This window comes from Eublepharis macularius, chromosome 12, assembly GCF_028583425.1.
Source record: "Eublepharis macularius isolate TG4126 chromosome 12, MPM_Emac_v1.0, whole genome shotgun sequence".
Classification (NCBI taxonomy): Eukaryota; Metazoa; Chordata; class Lepidosauria; order Squamata; family Eublepharidae; genus Eublepharis; species Eublepharis macularius.
The window spans coordinates 70,792,322-70,809,957 of record NC_072801.1 but is presented as its reverse complement, the minus strand read 5'-3'; the positions used below and the strand labels follow the sequence as shown (position 1 = coordinate 70,809,957).

At 42.5% G+C, this 17,636-nt stretch overlaps 1 protein-coding gene across 1 annotated transcript; it reads right to left on the bottom strand.

The window, feature by feature from the left end:
* Positions 1-2,543: 2,543 nt before the first annotated feature.
* LOC129339768 (vomeronasal type-2 receptor 26-like) lies at positions 2,544-11,965 on the bottom strand. Its single transcript, XM_054994350.1, has 6 exons — positions 11,802-11,965; positions 10,396-10,687; positions 8,781-9,665; positions 4,723-4,950; positions 4,023-4,149; positions 2,544-3,445 (listed from the first exon to the last, which is right to left on the bottom strand). Exons 1-6 carry the CDS (start codon positions 11,963-11,965, stop codon positions 2,544-2,546), a joined length of 2,598 nt encoding a protein of 865 aa, XP_054850325.1.
* Between the last annotated feature and the right edge of the window lie 5,671 nt (positions 11,966-17,636).

Here is a 17,636-nt window from a genome sequence, read left to right as displayed (position 1 = left end):
AAACTGCCTGCTTCCGCTTTGAAATTGGATGTGTCTGGAATCTGTGAAAAAAACCATCAGCATTCAGTAAGTAGCCCGTCTCTTTAACAGCATGTGGAAACAGCTGGTATCTTTCTCTTTGAGACCTGACTGGCAGGAGACAATGCCATTAAGGAAAACAAGATGCTGCTGGCCCAGTGCCTGCCTGCTGTTGCCACTGCATGGTAAAAGTGGAATGAAGAAATACATGAACTTTTTGGTGGGAGGGTGTTTGTTATAACTTGGTTTTCTGGATTTGATTCATTGTTCCAGAAGGCAGTTTAATGAAACAAAACAGTGATTTTCGGATGTATTTCTGGCTCATTGGTTTCTTCTGCTCACCTCTAGTATTGTCCCCATCCTCTTTGGTTGCAGGCGTAGAGAAAAACTTTTTTCTGCCTGACCCTGGAGTAGACAATATTAAGGTCTAAGGGAGGCTCATAGTTTGTAGGGCTGAGTTTAAAGTTCTCTAGTGAACTTTTTCATCTCTAAGAGGGCATTTTTTTAAATGGAGGAAACCAATACTTGCTAAGACTTCCATCAACTTTTGCCCCACGTTCATAGTTCTTGGGGCAGCTCAGACTGAATTCCTTGCTGTCATTAAGTACCATTCCATCCTTGTCCCCCAAAGGAAAAAATTCCAAAGTACAGGCAGGAATTGTGATTTGCCTCCCTCAGTCATTGACTTCTGCTACCATCGGAAGACTTTTTTGTCCTGTTCGGCTGGCCCGCAATAAATTTATCGACCTCCTCCCTGGTTTTTAGTGTTATGTCTCTTTATATGGATTTTGTTTTGAATTGTTGTGAATATAATTTATATTAAATGTTTTAAAGTTGAAATTTTACAGCCTTGGCAACCTTATTTGAGTGGAAAAGTGGCCTAGAAATGTTTCAAAATAAAGGAATAAATAAATAATCCCATTTAGTGATGGCAATATCTGATGTTCAGTTTCAATTGGAAGCATCTTTGCACTTGCACAGTTCTGTAAAACTCTGATACAAATCTGTTCTGATCAAGACCTTAAAACATGACATTTGTAGCAAAATTCATAGTTGGGATATGAGGAAGGATGCCACAAACATTGCAGCCCAAAATACCATTTTTGAAAACTGTGAGAATATGGGAGCCAGGCTTCCAGTCTCCTTGTTTTTCTGCCATCAAAGGCCATTTTCATACGGCTGCAACCTCTGGAAAATCATGCGAAACTCACGGCACGAAGTGTCTTCCTAGCACGATTTCCTGTCACGATCCCATGTAATGGTGCGATTACGGGGGTTATGTGGGCGTGTGAAAATGGCCAAAGTCAAATTGCCGACAAACACCTTTGTGGCTGCACATTAGGTGTGGTGGTGAAGTTTTGTTTCCTTCTGCCTTGCCTGCATTTCTCTAAATACGTGAAGGAGGTTAAATCAGTTCTTCCCATAGAACACAAGTGATTGGGTCAGGCAATTAATCGGTGAGGGGAGAAGTACTACAGTTCCCATAAGGCTGTGTGACATGAGCATGCCTGGATATTGTGGACTGAAATGGTACCAGATGGTAAGCCTTCTTCTTAAAAAAGTGTTTTTTCAGGGTTATTAACAATGGCTGATATTTGGTTTGTTCACTCTTTGTTTTGATAACTGTCAAGTGGTATACCATAATGACAGATTGGGGAGTGAACTAGTACATCCATCAGGCTTTGTAATAACATCAGGGCTCATTTCGAGGGGGAACGCACAGGAACGTAGTTCTGGCAGTTCCCCAAAGAGGTCACATGTCAGGTGGCACCGCCCACCTGACTCTCGGCCATTTTGGGCCCATTTCGGCCTGGATTGGGCCTGAAACAGCCCAGATTGGGCCTCTGATGGGTGGTGGATCACTCTCCCGCTCAGCAGCGACCTGATCCTGACCATTTTAGGCCCCTTTTCAGCCATTTTCAGCCCCTTTTTGCCATTTTGGGCCCAATTTCGGCCCTGAATGGCCAGGATTGGGTCCAAAACAGCCAGAATAGGTGATGTCAGGGTGTGTGGCATATGCAAATCAGTTATACTAACGACCCACTTCAAGTGATGGCAAGAGGCGTGGCATATGCTAATGAGTTACGCTAATGAGTTCCTCCAGCTCTTTTTCTACGAAATGACCCCTGAATAACACCATGGGTGAAATACTGCTGATTGTACTATAATGTACTGTTTGAATAAGCTGAGAATAGCCTGCCAAATAGTATCTATCCAATTTTTTCCAACTGGACATAGTGCCTGAGAAATGGACAACGCCTCTAGATATGCTGTCTTTCCCTGTCCCATAAAGTACATGGTAAGCATTTTACATTTCAGGCTTACAAGAATGAAACATTCTGATGTAAAATTCTTCTGTATGAAAAGTCAAGGAAATCTAACTCCCCAGCTAGGAACAAAGGCACACAAAGACTCTGTAAGTAGGTATTAAATATATATTGCAGATGATGTTCATCGATTTCATTCTATGCACAAAACAAAATTGCCACAAAACAGAAGGACAAATAGATGGCTGATTGAAGAGTTCAATGCTTTTTCCTAATCAGCTGCTCTCTTCTGTTCAATTCAGGCCTCAGTATAATGACATAGCATTTGGGCAAAAAGATGCAGCCAAGCAAGCCAGCACTAGAAAGCAAGATGGAGAAGATCTCTACGGCCACCATGTTTTTTCCTTTAGTGCTCAGGTAGGTGGGGACAAAGGACAGCCAAACACTGCAAAATACCAACATGCTGAAGGTGATGAACTTGGCTTCGTTGAAACTGTCAGGTAGGTTTCTAGCTAGGAAAGCCACAAGGAAGCAAATAGTGGCAAGAAAGCCCATGTAGCCCAAGACACAGTAAAACATGGCGACTGACCCTTCATTGCATTGCACTATGATTTCTCGACTCAGGGAATGCATGTCCACATCTGGGAATGGAGGAGAAGAACCCAACCAAACAGCACAAATGCCAATTTGAACAAAGGAGCCAGAAATAACAAGGTAATGCGCTGTTTTCTTCCCCACCCATTTTCGAAAAATGTTTCCTGGCTTGGAGGCCATAAATGCCACAACGACAGTAACAGTTTTTGCCAAAACAGAAGAAACAGCCCCTGAGAAGATGATGCCAAAAGTCATTTGTCGGAGGAGGCAGGTCACCTTGTTAGGCTGTCCGATGAAGAGCAAGGAGCAGAAGAAGCAAAGAAAAAGAGAGACGAGCAGAACGTAGGTGAGGCTCCGGTTGTTGGCTTTGACTATGGGAGTGTCCTGGTATTTTAGGAAGATTGCAAGCACCAGAGCTGTGATCTGAGAAAAGAAGACAGCCAAAAAGGCTAAAATAATGCCCAAAGGTTCTATAAATGAAAGGAAGTTTGGAATCTTGGGAGTGCATTGATCTTGTCCCTGCTTTGCATAATGACCTTCTGAGCAAGTGATGCAATAATCCATGTCTGAAAAGAGAAGATAACCTACTTAAAAGCTTTCATCATGCAATAACGAAAGGGTTTGTGAAAGAGTATGGAACCTAGTTTAGTCAACCCTTGGTCAAAGCAGTTCTATAAACCTATTCTGAGAATATCGAGGACGCAATGCGGGCATTTAAGCCTTAGGGCATATATTAAGAGGCCATCATGAATTGCATTGTGCTCAAGGGACCTCTGTGGGTCTTGTGTGGTTCATGGTGATACTTCTCAGTATCTTCCCGGTAACCTCTTCCCTTAAAACTGAACTAAGTCCTACCACTGCCCAGGAGTTCTGTTACCTTTAAAGATTAACACCCATAATTTCTGAAAAGTATTAATTCTGTGTAGCTTAAAAAAATAAAAATAAAAGTATAAAAAAAAAAATTCTGTGTAGCTAATGGAGGAATACATAGGAATGCATAGCAATGAAACAACATCTTTAGCTCCTTTTTCACATTCTCTTAAGTGCAGATGTTTAAATTCCCTCTGCATCACTTTACAGGCTACTGGTCCTTAAAATGTTGATATTTTTAACAGGAGCAATCTTTATCGGTGCATCTCCTACCTTCTTTGTCTGACATTTTCCCTTCTGGGCAAGGATCACAATCGTAGCAGCAGAATTTCTCCCCTTCCTTCTTTTTCCTGTTGTAACCAGGCATGCAGTTGTCATTACACACAGAGAAAGGAGGCACCTTTCCTTGAACAAAGGAGGAATTTAGGATTGAGACGATATTTAGGAAATTTTGCTTCATAATTGCTCTACAATGTTTCTAATATCTGAGATCTCCAAGAAGGAAAGCATTGTAGTATTATCAAAAACATCGTAAACCAAAGACAAGATTAACCATTGAATGCTTGTGGATCCCATTTCTGTCGTCATTAAATGCTGATTGAACACATTTTATGGGTTAAGAAGAGGTTTCATTTGCTCTGTGAAATCATCTGCTATGTCATTTCATTTGTTTTCATTTGAGCAGGGCTTTCTTTCTGGGAAAAGAGGTGGTGGAACTCAGTGGGTTGCCCTCGGAGAAAATGGTCACCTGGCTGGTGGCCCCGCCTTCTGATCTCCAAACAGAGGGGAGTTTAGATTACCCTCCACGCCGCTTGGTGGTGCGGAGGGCAATCTAAACTCCCCTCTGTCTGGAGATCAGGGGGCGGGGCCACCAGCCAGGTGACCATTTTCAAGAGGTTCTGGAACTCCGTTCCACCACGTTCCAGCTGAAAAAAAGCCCTGCATTTGAGAGACAGTGAAGTTATTTTCTCACCTCTGTGAGGCAAGGGTGCCACTCAATTCTGTCCTCATTGATGAGAACTCTTTTACTGAGAGGAACCTGAGGATCTAGGCTTCCAACCTTGACTCTGACATAAGAGTTATTTGGAAAAGTGACCAAGTTTGTAATGTCAAATCCACCTTCTAATTCTCCATGTTCATTCAAGGTAATTTCATCTCCAGCACTGTTGTTGAAAGCAATTCTCTGAAGAAGTGTGTGGAGCTGGTGAAAAGAGAGACAGAACCTTACGAGTACATTTCTTTTTAAAACCGATTTTTAGATTAAGTTATGTGGGACACACACACACACCTACCTCATTTTAGTAGTAAGCAGAAGCCCTCAGCACACCTGAGAGACATATGCAACTTTAGATATAGTGAGATCATACGTTAGAAGGAATATAGTTATAATGGCCAGAGAAGCTAGTACCTCTGCAGCTTGGCCTAACTCTTTGTATAAGGCAGGAGAAAGGAGACCTTTTTCTCTTGTTTCCTTATTCCTGCATTTCAGCTTGAGCTGGCTGCAAAACCAAAAGCACATCCCAGAAATGCAAAATAACATGCAATTGCCCTCTTTGCCTAGTCTCTGTTCTGTGTCAAAAGATTAGGTAACACATAGGCCTCAAGAGTTCAGACTAACAATTTGCAACTTGAGTGCCTGCTAGGCTCCAAAGTAAGATGTATGGCCTATCTCCTGTCACAAACTGGCATGCTTGTAGTTACAAACGTTACCAGATCAAACTTGTGTTTCTGGAACGCTTGGAAGATCACCTCCTACATGGACCTATATCACCATATGGGACAGATTTATAATCAGTGCTTGTTAGGCTAAGGGATGGAAACACATAAACAACCGGCCTTGGAAGGTGGCACCTGTCAGCAGAATAGTTACTTTATTGATACCAAGGTGCCAGTACAGGAATCGTTTGTTCTTTGATGTGATCAACAACTGTTACAAGTGCTAATTGAAAGAATGGGCAGCCCCAAACTATAATGAACCAATGGATCATTGCCAAGTCATATGCACGCTTTACCTGTTTGACCAATTATTTGCTTTCTGTATAATTTTTGCTAATGAACCCAAAGGGATAAAATCTTATGTCATAGCCTTGAAACCCCGAAGAGCAGCCTGGTTCTGAGGGGCTTTTACTCTCTGTATCTTCCTGTTTAGTCAATAAACATTTTTAGTTAATCTTCCTCACAGGGCTTCTGCCGTTTGCTTCCTTTGAATTGGATCAGGGAGCATTCTGGGCCACGGGGTTATGTGGTACAGTTAGATCCCTCTAGAAGAGAAGTTGCAACTCTTGTTGTTTTCAGTCATGAGAATAAACATTCATTGCCGGATACAGGCAAAGGAATGAAGTGTGGTTCAACGTGTTTCTTGAAGGGATGCTGATGAGAGAACTTCATAATAGACCCATTTTGGTTTTGCTGCAGCCATAGAAGGCAAAGAAGAAGGATGCGTGGCACAATGTTTGAGCATCCACTTTGCTTGCTGAAGGGCCTAGGTTCAGTTACTGGACCCTCCAACTGAAAAGCTCAGGTAGTAGGTGATGTGAAAGACCTCTGCCTGAAACTCTGAAAAACTGCTTCCCATCTTAGTAAGCCTTGAGGAACCAAAAGTCTGATTCAGAAAGAGGTAGCTACAAATTTGTGCAAAGAAGAAATGGTAATCGGAAGGGACGTGGGAGAAGGGCCAATGTTTCTGCCAAACTGTGGCGAAATGCTTTCCATCTCTGAATTTGTATAAAAGGTTGTTATAATTTGTTCTGCCGTATGACTTACCATCCATGGCTGTTGTACGGCTAAGTGTGTTGGGTTGGGGAAAGCAATGGTGAACTACCCTGTAAAAACTTCACTGCGAGACTCTGCGGATCTCTCTCGACGCGCTATAGGACAGAAAGGCCTGGAGGGAGATGATCTACGGAGTAGCCGGGGTTCGGACACGACTGTGTGGCTTGGATCGGATCGGATCAGAATTTGTTCTGCATTCCTTATTCATTTAGAGGGTTACAAAGTGCATTTTGTTGGGGGAGGGCTAAGAGATGAGTGGGTATAACACTCCTCCCAAACATTCAGTGCCATAGATACACACATAGATACACTAGTCAGCAGAAGGACAATAGGCATGCCCCACCTTGTCTATAGAGCCGCAGGAGCACAAAGGAGACAGGCAGAGAAGAAACGTCTGAAGGGCAGGCAGAAGGGGAGCTGATAAAACTCCTGGAGACATGGTTAGCACTTTTTCCTGTGGTGGTAGGCCATTTCTTGCTTTTCAACACCACGTCTGTCTTTTTTCTTCCATGTCATGGGAGGACAATGTGGGGGAGGGCTCCAACAATATCAGATTGTCACTTCTGGGTGAAAACCTGAAAGTGACTTCACACCACTCCATGACTCTCTAGGAATTCCATCATATCTATGGTTTTATCATAGAGTTTTGGGGAATTTCTAAAGCATCCCACGGGGGGTGGGAAGTGATGTCATTTTTTGATTTCCAACTGGAAATGATATCACAGTGCCAGTGACACTTTTTCAAGGCTTCCACCCATGAAAACTCGCAATATTTGCCAGCTCTGGGCTGGGAATGCTCTCTGGAGATGAGGAAGAGCCTCCCCTAAAGCAGCCATGGGTCACGAGGTGCTCTTAACACTCATCATTCATTTTTTTTTCAATGAAGGGTTAAGCCATTCTGTTTTCTGTACCTGGACTCTGTAGTGAGCTCATGTTCCTGAAACCTCAAAGAAGAAAGCCCCAAAGAACTGAATCTAATAATGGATGGATTCTAAATGTTTGCAGTTCCACGAATCAATAGCCTACCCTAGTTTTCCATCATTGAGGGTATGTAAGAGTTAAGGAATTACTATTTTTTAACCTTTTCTTTTCATACATTTTCAAATATTCTGTGCACTTTTATTTCTTTAACAAGTTTTCTGTTATTTAAAACAAAGTCTTTTTGTTAGTTGTTGTAGATTTTCTGGGCTGTATGGCCGTGGTCTTGGCATTGTAGTTCCTGATGTTTCACCAGCAGCTGTGACTGGCATCTTCAGCGGTGTAGCACCGAAAGACCGAGATCTCTCAGTGTCAATGTTTGGAGAAGATGTCCGCAGGTAATTTATATCTACTGAGGAAGGTGGGTTTGGGCTGAGTCATCCTGTAAGATGGTTGTTGTGGGTTTTCCGGGCTGTATTGCCGTGGTCTTGGCATTGTAGTTCCTGATGTTTCGCCAGCAGCTGTGGCTGGCACACAGCCACAGCCAGCCACAGCTGCTGGCGAAACGTCAGGAACTACAATGCCAAGACCACAGCAATACAGCCCGGAAAACCCACAACAACCATCGTTCTCCGGCCGTAAAAGCCTTCGACAATACCTCATCCTGTAAGAGTTTCCCAGGTTGTGGAATGCTAATGGGGGGAAGCTCCTCAGGATACAGTGAAGCTTCCCCCCATTAGCATTCCACACCCTGGGAAACTTTTACAGGATGACTCAGCCCAAATCGACCTTCCTGAGTAGATATAAATTACCACACATTGACACTGAGAGATCTCTCGGTGCTACACCGCTGAAGATGCCAGTCACAGCTGCAGGCAAAACATCAGGAACTACAATGTCAAGACCACGGCCATACAGCCCAGAAAATCTACAACAACTAACGTTCTCTGCCCATGAAAGCCTTCGACAATAAAATCTTTTTGCTTTCTGGGAACCACATTGAAGGCCTTGTTCAATCCGCATGTACCAAAGGAGGAGAACTGAGGAGGCTGCAGTTACCCTACTGTCCAGGGACACTCAAGAGCTAACCTTAGATAGGAAGGCGGCTGGGGAGTCGACATGGGTGGAAAATTCCCATTAACTATAGACTTGATAATGGTGGTGAAACACACACAGAGAGTAAATCCAGTAGAAAGTGGAAGAAGCCTTGTTTGGCAAGAGGCCCATGACGACTAAGTGACATTATTGCTCCCAGAAGGAAGAAGTCCTGTTTTCCCACACATAGCAACATATGGAACCCAGATCATGGCACCGGCCTTTTTTCCAGAGAGGAATTATTACCTTCCAAGGCATCACATGCTGAGGATCTAGGCAGCCCCCATTTCCCCTTGCTCTGTGTTTGGTTCTAGACGAGTCCATGACATGTAGGGCATGTGCAATGGCATAGACAGCATTATAGATGCTGTAGCTGTGGCCAGTCATGCCCATTTCAAAAAAAGGTGCAGGGATACTCTCCAATCTCTCCTCTCCGGTACACATTTCATTAGAAGTGGTTGTGTTAATGGAATCAGGAAATTCACAGCTGAACGCTTGTTCCCAGAAGTTTTTGATAAAGCCATCCTGCTTTGCCTGGGAGGGTTTTAGAGCCTGAAGGAATGTATGGAAACCTGGGATCTCCTTTGAACGAATTGTGAAGGAAAGAGCCCCATGGAATATTTGTATATTAAACATTTTTTGAAAAACCGTGAATGCAAAATCAATCTGGGCTGTTGTAATCCACACCTTTCCTGTAGAATTCCTCACCACAGATTCAGACTCCATTATAATTTTCATAAATGTGGGGATATATATAATGGTTGCCAGCCATATAAGTGTCCCGATTTCTCCGTATACAACAATTGCATTGGCTTTGGAGTCTAGGAAGTCTGTATGACTACTAGCAAGGTATTCAGTAATGACATGCAAGTTATCCCACGGGACTTCTCTTGTAACCTTTACTGTGAAGGCAGCGCAGATTCCATTTTTGGAAAACATTGGCTCCAAAATCTGCAAGAAACGATCTCCGCTTTCATCATCCATAGTGATCAGCCCAATCCATTTCCACCTGAAATGCAAAAGTAGCTGGACAATTCCCACATACTGAAGGGCTTCCATGGGGACCATGCGGTAAAAGGAAGGGGAACTGGTGGAGTCATCTGCTTCTGATTCAAACGAGCCGTACGAAAACTAATTAAAAAAAACATGTTACAGAAAGAGAATTGGAATACTTATCCATCCTTTTCTCGTTTAAGAAGGTACTGAAGTGTTATGCCAGATCTTGAACTCATAGTTTCCCCAAGGTAAGTTGCATAGAAGAACAACTTTAATAGTAATATCAGTAATAATAACATTTGTTTTAGGTAGGCTGGATTTGCCAACAATTCAAATAAATAACAATCCATTGAAAAGATTCAGCAAATCTCTCCCCACACCTTTCTTAGGCAGTTCTCTGTTTATTTCTCCCCATCAATGTGGATGGAACTTCAAAGGGAACAAATTAAACATGCATTCTTTGGAATGCTTCTTGGTGGTGGAGAGTGCCCTTGAGTCACAGCTGACTTATGGCAACTCGCCCCCCCCCAGGCAGGATTTTCATGGTAAGAGACTAAGAGAGGTGGTTTACCGTTGCCTGCCTCTGCAATCCTGGTCTTTGTTGGAGGTCTCCCATCCAATTGCTAACCAAGACTGACCCTGCGTAGCTTCTGAGATCTGATGAGATCAGACTCACCTGGGCTATCCAGATCGGGGCTGGAAGGCTGCTTGACAGCTATCATTTGAAGATCCATTTTACACCCTAATGCAGCTTGACCTATCCCTTCCCCTCCAATTCTCATTTTTTGCCGCCCTTGATAGCAGAACATGAAAAGAGAATTAAACTACATGTGAGATTAGGGAAAGTTCAGTTTTTTGATCCTACCTGTGCGATCTTGTAAAGACTTAAGATATTTGCCATGTGTGATGAGGTTTCAGCACTAAGTCCCCCAATAACACCCATCATTTTTTTCTGGATGCCGCATTTGTAGTTTGGGACTAGTTCAGATGATGTGAAGAGCAGGCCCAAGGTGGTCCTGTAAGTCCATCTTGGATCTATGGAGGGATCCTGGATGTGGAACCCAAGAGTGACGTTGGGCAAGATGCTGGGGTTCTTGTTGATCTCATTGATGGCAAACACCAAGGCCAGGATGTGCTGGTAGAACTTTGTTACCAGGCTGCAAAGAAGAGCAAGGATTATTTTAGAAGACAATGCCACCATGCTACTGGACTTTTTACTATTTTGCAGCTACAGACTAACACGGCTAACTCCTCTGGAAGGTGAGCTTTGACTCTCCCAAAAGCTTATACCCTGGAAATCTTGTTAGTCTTTAAGGTGCTACTGAACTCAAAACTTGTTCTTCTACTGCACACAACACAGTTACCAACCTGAAACTTTTTAATGTCTGTCCTGCATTTATTACCAAGCAATTTCAGCCAGGGATTCTGTGTTTTACTTTTGTGAATGGTGGGGAAGGCATTCTCATTCTTTCTCCAAACTCTCACATCTTCCCTTATATACCTTTTTTCTAAACTACAAGAGGTATTTAAATGCGGGCATAAAATATTTGCCCACTGATGCAGCACTTGATTCAGTCTGTACTGATAAACATCACAAGCTTCTTGAGTCACGCAAACATTTTTGTATCTTCATCACCCTTTCTTCCATGTTTCCATGTTTGTCAAATATTAGTTTCCTCCTCGTTATTTTCAAGTTTTGTGTAACTAAGTTCCATCAAAGTAGTTCATGAGTGAATGAATATATATTTAGGGCAATTAAAAAACCCCTCTATATCTTGCTATTGCCTTCACCTGCATAGTCCAGGTAAACCCAGTCTCATCAGATCTTAGCAGCTAAGCAGGGTCAGCCTTGGTTAGTAGTTGGATGGGAAGCTTCCAAGGAAGATCAGGGTTGATATGCAGAGATGGGCAATGGCAAACCATCTCTGTTAGTCTCTTGCCTTGAAAACCCCAGGAGGGGCTGCCATAACTTATCTATGACTTATGACACTCTCCACCACCACCACATGTCGTTATGCAGATTCGAATCTAGGAAGACTTGGCATATTCATATTATAGCCAGGAGAGAGCAATTTGCTGGAATAAGCACAAATTATGTTCCTGATGCTGGGATAAGCACAAATTATGGCTCTCGGATTATGAGTAGCCACAATTCTTAGCGTGCATCCATTATTATATAAACATGCCTATTTGTTTCTGTAGATAGACATATAATATAATAAACTCAGACAGCACCATCGACACTACATTAGGGGAAAATTACCTCCTTACATTGGATAGCTTCTATAATCCTGCAAGGAGTGCTGCTCAAATGGAACCATTTGGGAAACGGAACCGATATGAGAGACAATCCCACCAATAAGGATTTCACTTGGCTGATACCATTGATGCAAAATTGGTGGAGGATTGTTTCCAGTGCACTTCATTTTATGCATGTTATGCACTACATGAGGAAGCAGCATCTGTACCAGTAGCAACTTCGCAGACTGCCATGTGGAAAGAAAGAGCTCCTGTCTCCGCACGGACTCTCTCGGTCTCTTTCTGCAGCAGCATCATTAGCTTCCATCTGGTTTTAAACAAATGGCTCAGATGGAACGTGGCTCTTCTAACACACTTTTAAACAGTGCATGATATGAACCTTATCTTTCATGTCCCAGAGGTCTGCTTTGTGAGAGATAGAGAGTAAGAAGACAAGAACTACTTCTCTCTAGTCCCCCATTTTAGCCTTGAATGGCACAGCAAAGGAGTTTATAAGCAGAAATGTGAGATTTCATTTGTGATTTGTTTTCTGTTGCCTTCTGGAAAGCTATTGAAACTTTGACTTGGTGAATGTATAACAGTGATTCTGATAATTATAATGGTGATACTCTCCTATGTAAATCTGTTGAGATAATTCTGGGGTAATTAATTGCAGAACCACTGAAGCTAACATATTTGTCTGATCACTCCAGAAGTTTTCTCTAGTGAAACAGCAACTGGGGTGGTGAGCTCCAAAGGGTTGAGCATGAAAAGGAAGTGACAATGCAAAAAATCTATTCTCCTGGGATTCATTTATTTATTTAGAAGATTTCTGTGTTGCTTGTCCAGGGAACCTGCTTGAAACATCAATCAATCAATCAATCAATCAATCAATCAATCAATCAATCAATCAATCAATCAATCAATCAATCAATCAATCAATCAATCAATCAATCAATCAATCAATCAATCAATCAATCAATCAATCAATCAATCAATCAATCAATCAATCAATCAATCAATCAAAGGTTTATTACAGTTGCAAGACCAGCCAAGTTAAGTACAGATAAAAAGAGCAGTTTTTAAATATTTAAAATGGATACACACATAAAAGATAAAATCGTATATATGTATAACAGTATATCTATATATATATATAAAGACAAGTGTCCTGACTGACTCATCAATGCCCAGTCCAAACCCCTGGACCTAGAAACGTGAAATGTGGGCAGGACGTTCCTTTTGTGATGTAGGGGCTCACTAAGAAGGGATTTTAAGAAATTTGCCCCCTAAGGGGGTAAAAAGGGGGAAAATGGGTTTTCCCATAGGGATACAACTTCCCTGTGTGGCTGGCAGGGTCCTCCCCCCACCAACTGCCACTCTTTCCTGAGGTCATTTGCATATGTGGCCTTGATTGGTCATCTCTCCAACATTCTAAAGAGTATATACTTGTTATTGGGAGTCACTGAATGTGTCCTGAGGTAAAAATACACCTCCCAGTCTAGGGTTGCCAATCTCCCTGTGGGGCCTGGCTTTCCTGTGTGGCTGGCAGGTTGATGGGTCAGCTGTGGAACTGTGTTCTGAGGTAAAAATCAGGTAAAGGAAACTGGAGACAGTTGAAGAAAGGCAGTACAAGACTCCTGAAAAGGGATTTTATATAAAAGTCAGTATGGCAACTGAGTTTTTAAATGTTCATGGGGAGATGGTGCATGACCTTTCTAGGAGCCATTTCAATGCAAACCTCTCACATGAACTTGTTGAAGTGCCCACCACACCACCTCTCCCTCAGTCCAACTCCACCTCACACCTCTTGCAGTCATCACCTCTAACTGCCCCCAAGAAGCCTTCTGGCAAACATTGTGTAAGATATACTGAAGCTAAAAGGAGACAGCAACTTAGAGATGCGGCAAAGAAATATGCACATCATACTCCTGCGGTGCACTGAGCAGCAGTTACCCAGTACCAGCAAGTGCCGAGTCCAAGGGAAAGGTCTGGGCACAGCAGTGACAACCCTAGCAGACCTAACAGCCATGATACACCCTGATATTGTCCCTATCATGGACGGGCTGTGCAAGTGTGCCATCCTGACCCCCAAGAACAACAAGGCTACCATCATTAATGAAACACAACTTAACTCCCTCGAAGGGGCAGAAATGGAGTACAGATCTGTGGACTCAGTGGTGCAAATGGATGATATGGTCCACTATCATGTAGAGTTCCTCAACATGCTCAACCCTCCTGGCTTCCAAGCCCACAAGCTTCTCCTTCAAGTGGGGCTCCAGTGATGCTGCTGCAGAACCTCAGCCCACCCAAACTCTGCAATGGCACCAGACTATGAATGAAAGCCCTCCACAGGAACATCATAAGGCTACATTGTTCACCAGCAGTGCTCAGAGGGTGGGGGCAGTCGATGTTCATACCACGCATACCATACATACCATCAGATAACCACTTTGAGTTCAAGAGACTGCAGTTCTCCTTCAAGATCTGCTTTGCTATGATGATCAATAAGTCCCAGGGGCAGACACTGAAGGTGGCAAGAATTGACTTGAGGGAGGACTGCTTCTCACACGGGCAGTTCTACGTGGCCAGCTGCAGAGTGAGCTCACCCAGCAGCCTGGTGATCCTAGCACCCGAGGGGAAAACCACCAATGAGGTCTACAAAGAGGTCCTTAAGGGGAAAAAAAGGCTGTACATATTTTTCACTTTATTTATTGTACTACAATCTTTTCCTTTTAATATCTCTTCAATAAATGTTACATTTCAAAATTCACTTCATCAGTTTTCAGCATCAACACGCTTCACTTTATTCAAACACTTTTGTGAAGCTTGGTTACTATGCTATTATACTACAAAACTAACTCAAACCCACCCCCCACCCCAAACCAAAAAATGTTACATACCCATAAGTATTATAATTGGACTTAAAGTAGTTAAACACCGTAGCGAAGCACGGGTATCAAGCTGGTCATCATATAGATCATATATATATTATATAAAGTCATATATATATGTATAACAATAAAACTCACTCACTTCATTAATTCACTTTTCAGCAATTGACGTTTCCTTTGTCAAGTGACTCGGCTTTCTGAGTGCTATCACACAGAATTTTGCAACTGCGTAAGAAAACAGTTATCTTAAATACAACTCTGTGGCTGTGGCTAGTGTGTATCTTTAATATAGTTAACAAGACTCTGAGGAGTAGTTGTGCTGAGTATCAGTGACTTGACTGTAACTCGCCCCTGACTTTATTCCTGGCTCAAGAACTCTGTGATGGATGCTTAGTCAACCATCTTTGCGCTTTGCTGTGATGCTTCACTGATGTGCCTCTTCACTAGAGACTGAGAGCAGAACCACAAGTGACAAAAGGCACAGATTGGACACTTGTCTGCTTCCCTCAAGTTTTGATGGGAAATGTAGGCAGCTTGGTGGAATGTTGGACAAGTGACAGTTGAAAAGTCCATTGGACAGCAGTCAGAGAGCGAAGCTGCGAGACCAGGATGCCTACATTTCCCATCAAAACTTGAGGGAAGCTGACAGGTGTCCAGTCTGTGCCTTTTGTCACTTGTGGTTCTGCGACTTCTACACTTTTGACAACATCTGGTTTTGCCTTCTGTTGGATTACTGTGGTATGTATACAAGAGCTAAACATGCTTTGGGATCTATTTGTTTTATCCCCACATTCTGTCTTGTGTATTTAGAGCCAGTTTGGTGTAGTGGTTAAGAGCGCAGGACTCTAATCTGGAGAGCCAGGTTTGATTCCCCACTCCTCCACTTGAAGCCAGCTAGGTGACCTTGGACTAGTCACAGCTTTCTGGAGCTCTTTCAGCCCCACCCACCACACAGGGTGTTTTGTTGTGGGGATAATAATGACATACTTTGTAAACCACTCTGAGTGGGCATTAAGTTGTCCTGAAGGGTGGTATATAAATCGAATGTTGTTGTTGTTATTATTATTATTATTTAGATAACCTTGCACCTTAAAATAGATAATTATATTTTACTTCTGTGTGGGTTTGTTGACTTTGAAGCCTCAAACCTACAAATTGTTCTGTTGAACTCACTTTGTGAAGCTCGCGAACCACGTACCATAATAACATTTTGTTTTGTGAACTCTACTTGCAAGCCAGCCTTGCAGGGTAGACTTCTGTTCTGTTTAGTTCCCTTACAGCCTTGGAGCTTTGTCCCTTTACTCTTGTGCCTTGGGATAGGCAAAGGGATTGGTGGCAGCTTACTAAAGCAATTGTGAGACTTTCTCTCATTGCCAGTTTTGAAACTTGTGTGAAACCAGTCTATAGGGCAACGCGTGGCTCTTCCCCTCAGCTGGGTTGAGGCAGCGGTGCCCTGTATTCCCCCCGCCCCTGAGGAGGGGACCCATTTGCTAGAGGAAGGGGCAAACAGGCCCCCACACCATTTCTGGTGGCAAAAATTCTACAAGGGGGAAGTCTACAGTCTTCCCCTTCCCCTTGCACTGTTGCAACTGAATGAAGAAACAGAATTTTAAAAGGCCAATCCCTGCTTGAACATAGAACCATGAGTTGGGTTAGGTACCCACATCCTGAGTCTTGGATTTTATAATGTATTTTGGCCCTCAAACATTTACCATCTATTTTTTTCTGCATTCAACATTTTGAAATACAGGATTTTCTTGGAGGGTACCATGCAATCTCAAATTCTGAGAGATCAAACCCTAATAAAATAATTATCCAGATATATTCGGAAATATCTGGAGATGACATTTTAAAGGTTGCAGTAGCTTATGTCTTTTTTATAAGTTGGATATGACTAAAGTTGGGATTTTATTTTTACACACCAATGAAAAAATAACAGCGTCAAGAAATAAACATAGCATCATTCATTTGTTCATCTGTCTATCTATCTGTCATCCATCTATCCATCTATCATCTATCAACCAACCTATGTACATACAAATTATTCTCCATTATCTAAATTTGCCCAAATTAATCTGCAGTCATACAAGCATAGTCAAGAAATGAAATCAAATATAATTTCACAGTGGGAAAATTGCTTCGTTGTAGGGGAAAATTAGAAGACATCTCCGAAAGGTGTTTCTGGAAGAGAGTTTTTTTAGAAGACATGAAAAATAAGAGATGCGATTCCACCCATGACAATTTCACCTGGCTGGTACACTCATGTGGAATCTCAAGAAGTTCAGGCTGAGTATAATCATAATGGTGTGCCATTGTAACCTTTAGTCCACTAGAGGGAGGTAAAGAGTTGGGGTATTCCTTATAAGGAAAAAAAGGCACAATTTTCCGTGAGGGACTGGAGGGTCTGAAACTGTAGGGAGAGGCACTCTCACCTCAGAAGCACCCTTTTCTATGAATATCCTATATTAATATTTTAGCTATGAGAATTTCTTATACTATTTACTGAAAGGGAGGATTGTGTTTATATTAATTGGCTATTAGTCTGCATTTTGATTGTTGCTGGGACTATTTGAAATGGATGTTATATATAAATTTTCCCTGAGAGATTGGACGGATCTGAAGCTGCAGGGAGAAGCACCTCAGAATCACTCCTTTCTATGAATATCCTATATTAATATTTTAGGGATACCAGCAACTCCTGTAAAGAACAGAAGACATCCCAACACAGAGCACAGCTGCAATGTCGATGACGAAGCTGAAGTTGGTTCCCGGTTCCTAGTTCCTTATTCACAGTTCCTAGTTCCTTATTTGCAAAGCCAAAGCCAAATATTGTGGGAAAATTGAAAAGCTCTGCACCCTAAAATGAAGTTTGTAGGGGCACATATCATGCACCTACAGATTCAGCAGACTCAGCCCTCTAAGTGGACCTATACTGGGTCATCTTACAAAGTCCAGTTCTTGAGTTTACAGCTTC

Excerpts from the sequence above, each read along its gene's own strand:
- LOC129339768 (XM_054994350.1), bottom strand. The coding sequence starts at position 11,965 with ATGCATAAAATGAAGTGCACTGGAAACAATCCTCCACCAATTTTGCAT. Across the intron at positions 9,666-10,395 it reads GTCTTTACAAGATCGCACAG|TTTTCGTACGGCTCGTTTGA; the intron begins GTAGGATCAAAA and ends TTTTTTAATTAG. Across the intron at positions 4,951-8,780 it reads AGCATGTGATGCCTTGGAAG|CTCCACACACTTCTTCAGAG; the intron begins GTAATAATTCCT and ends TCTTTTCACCAG.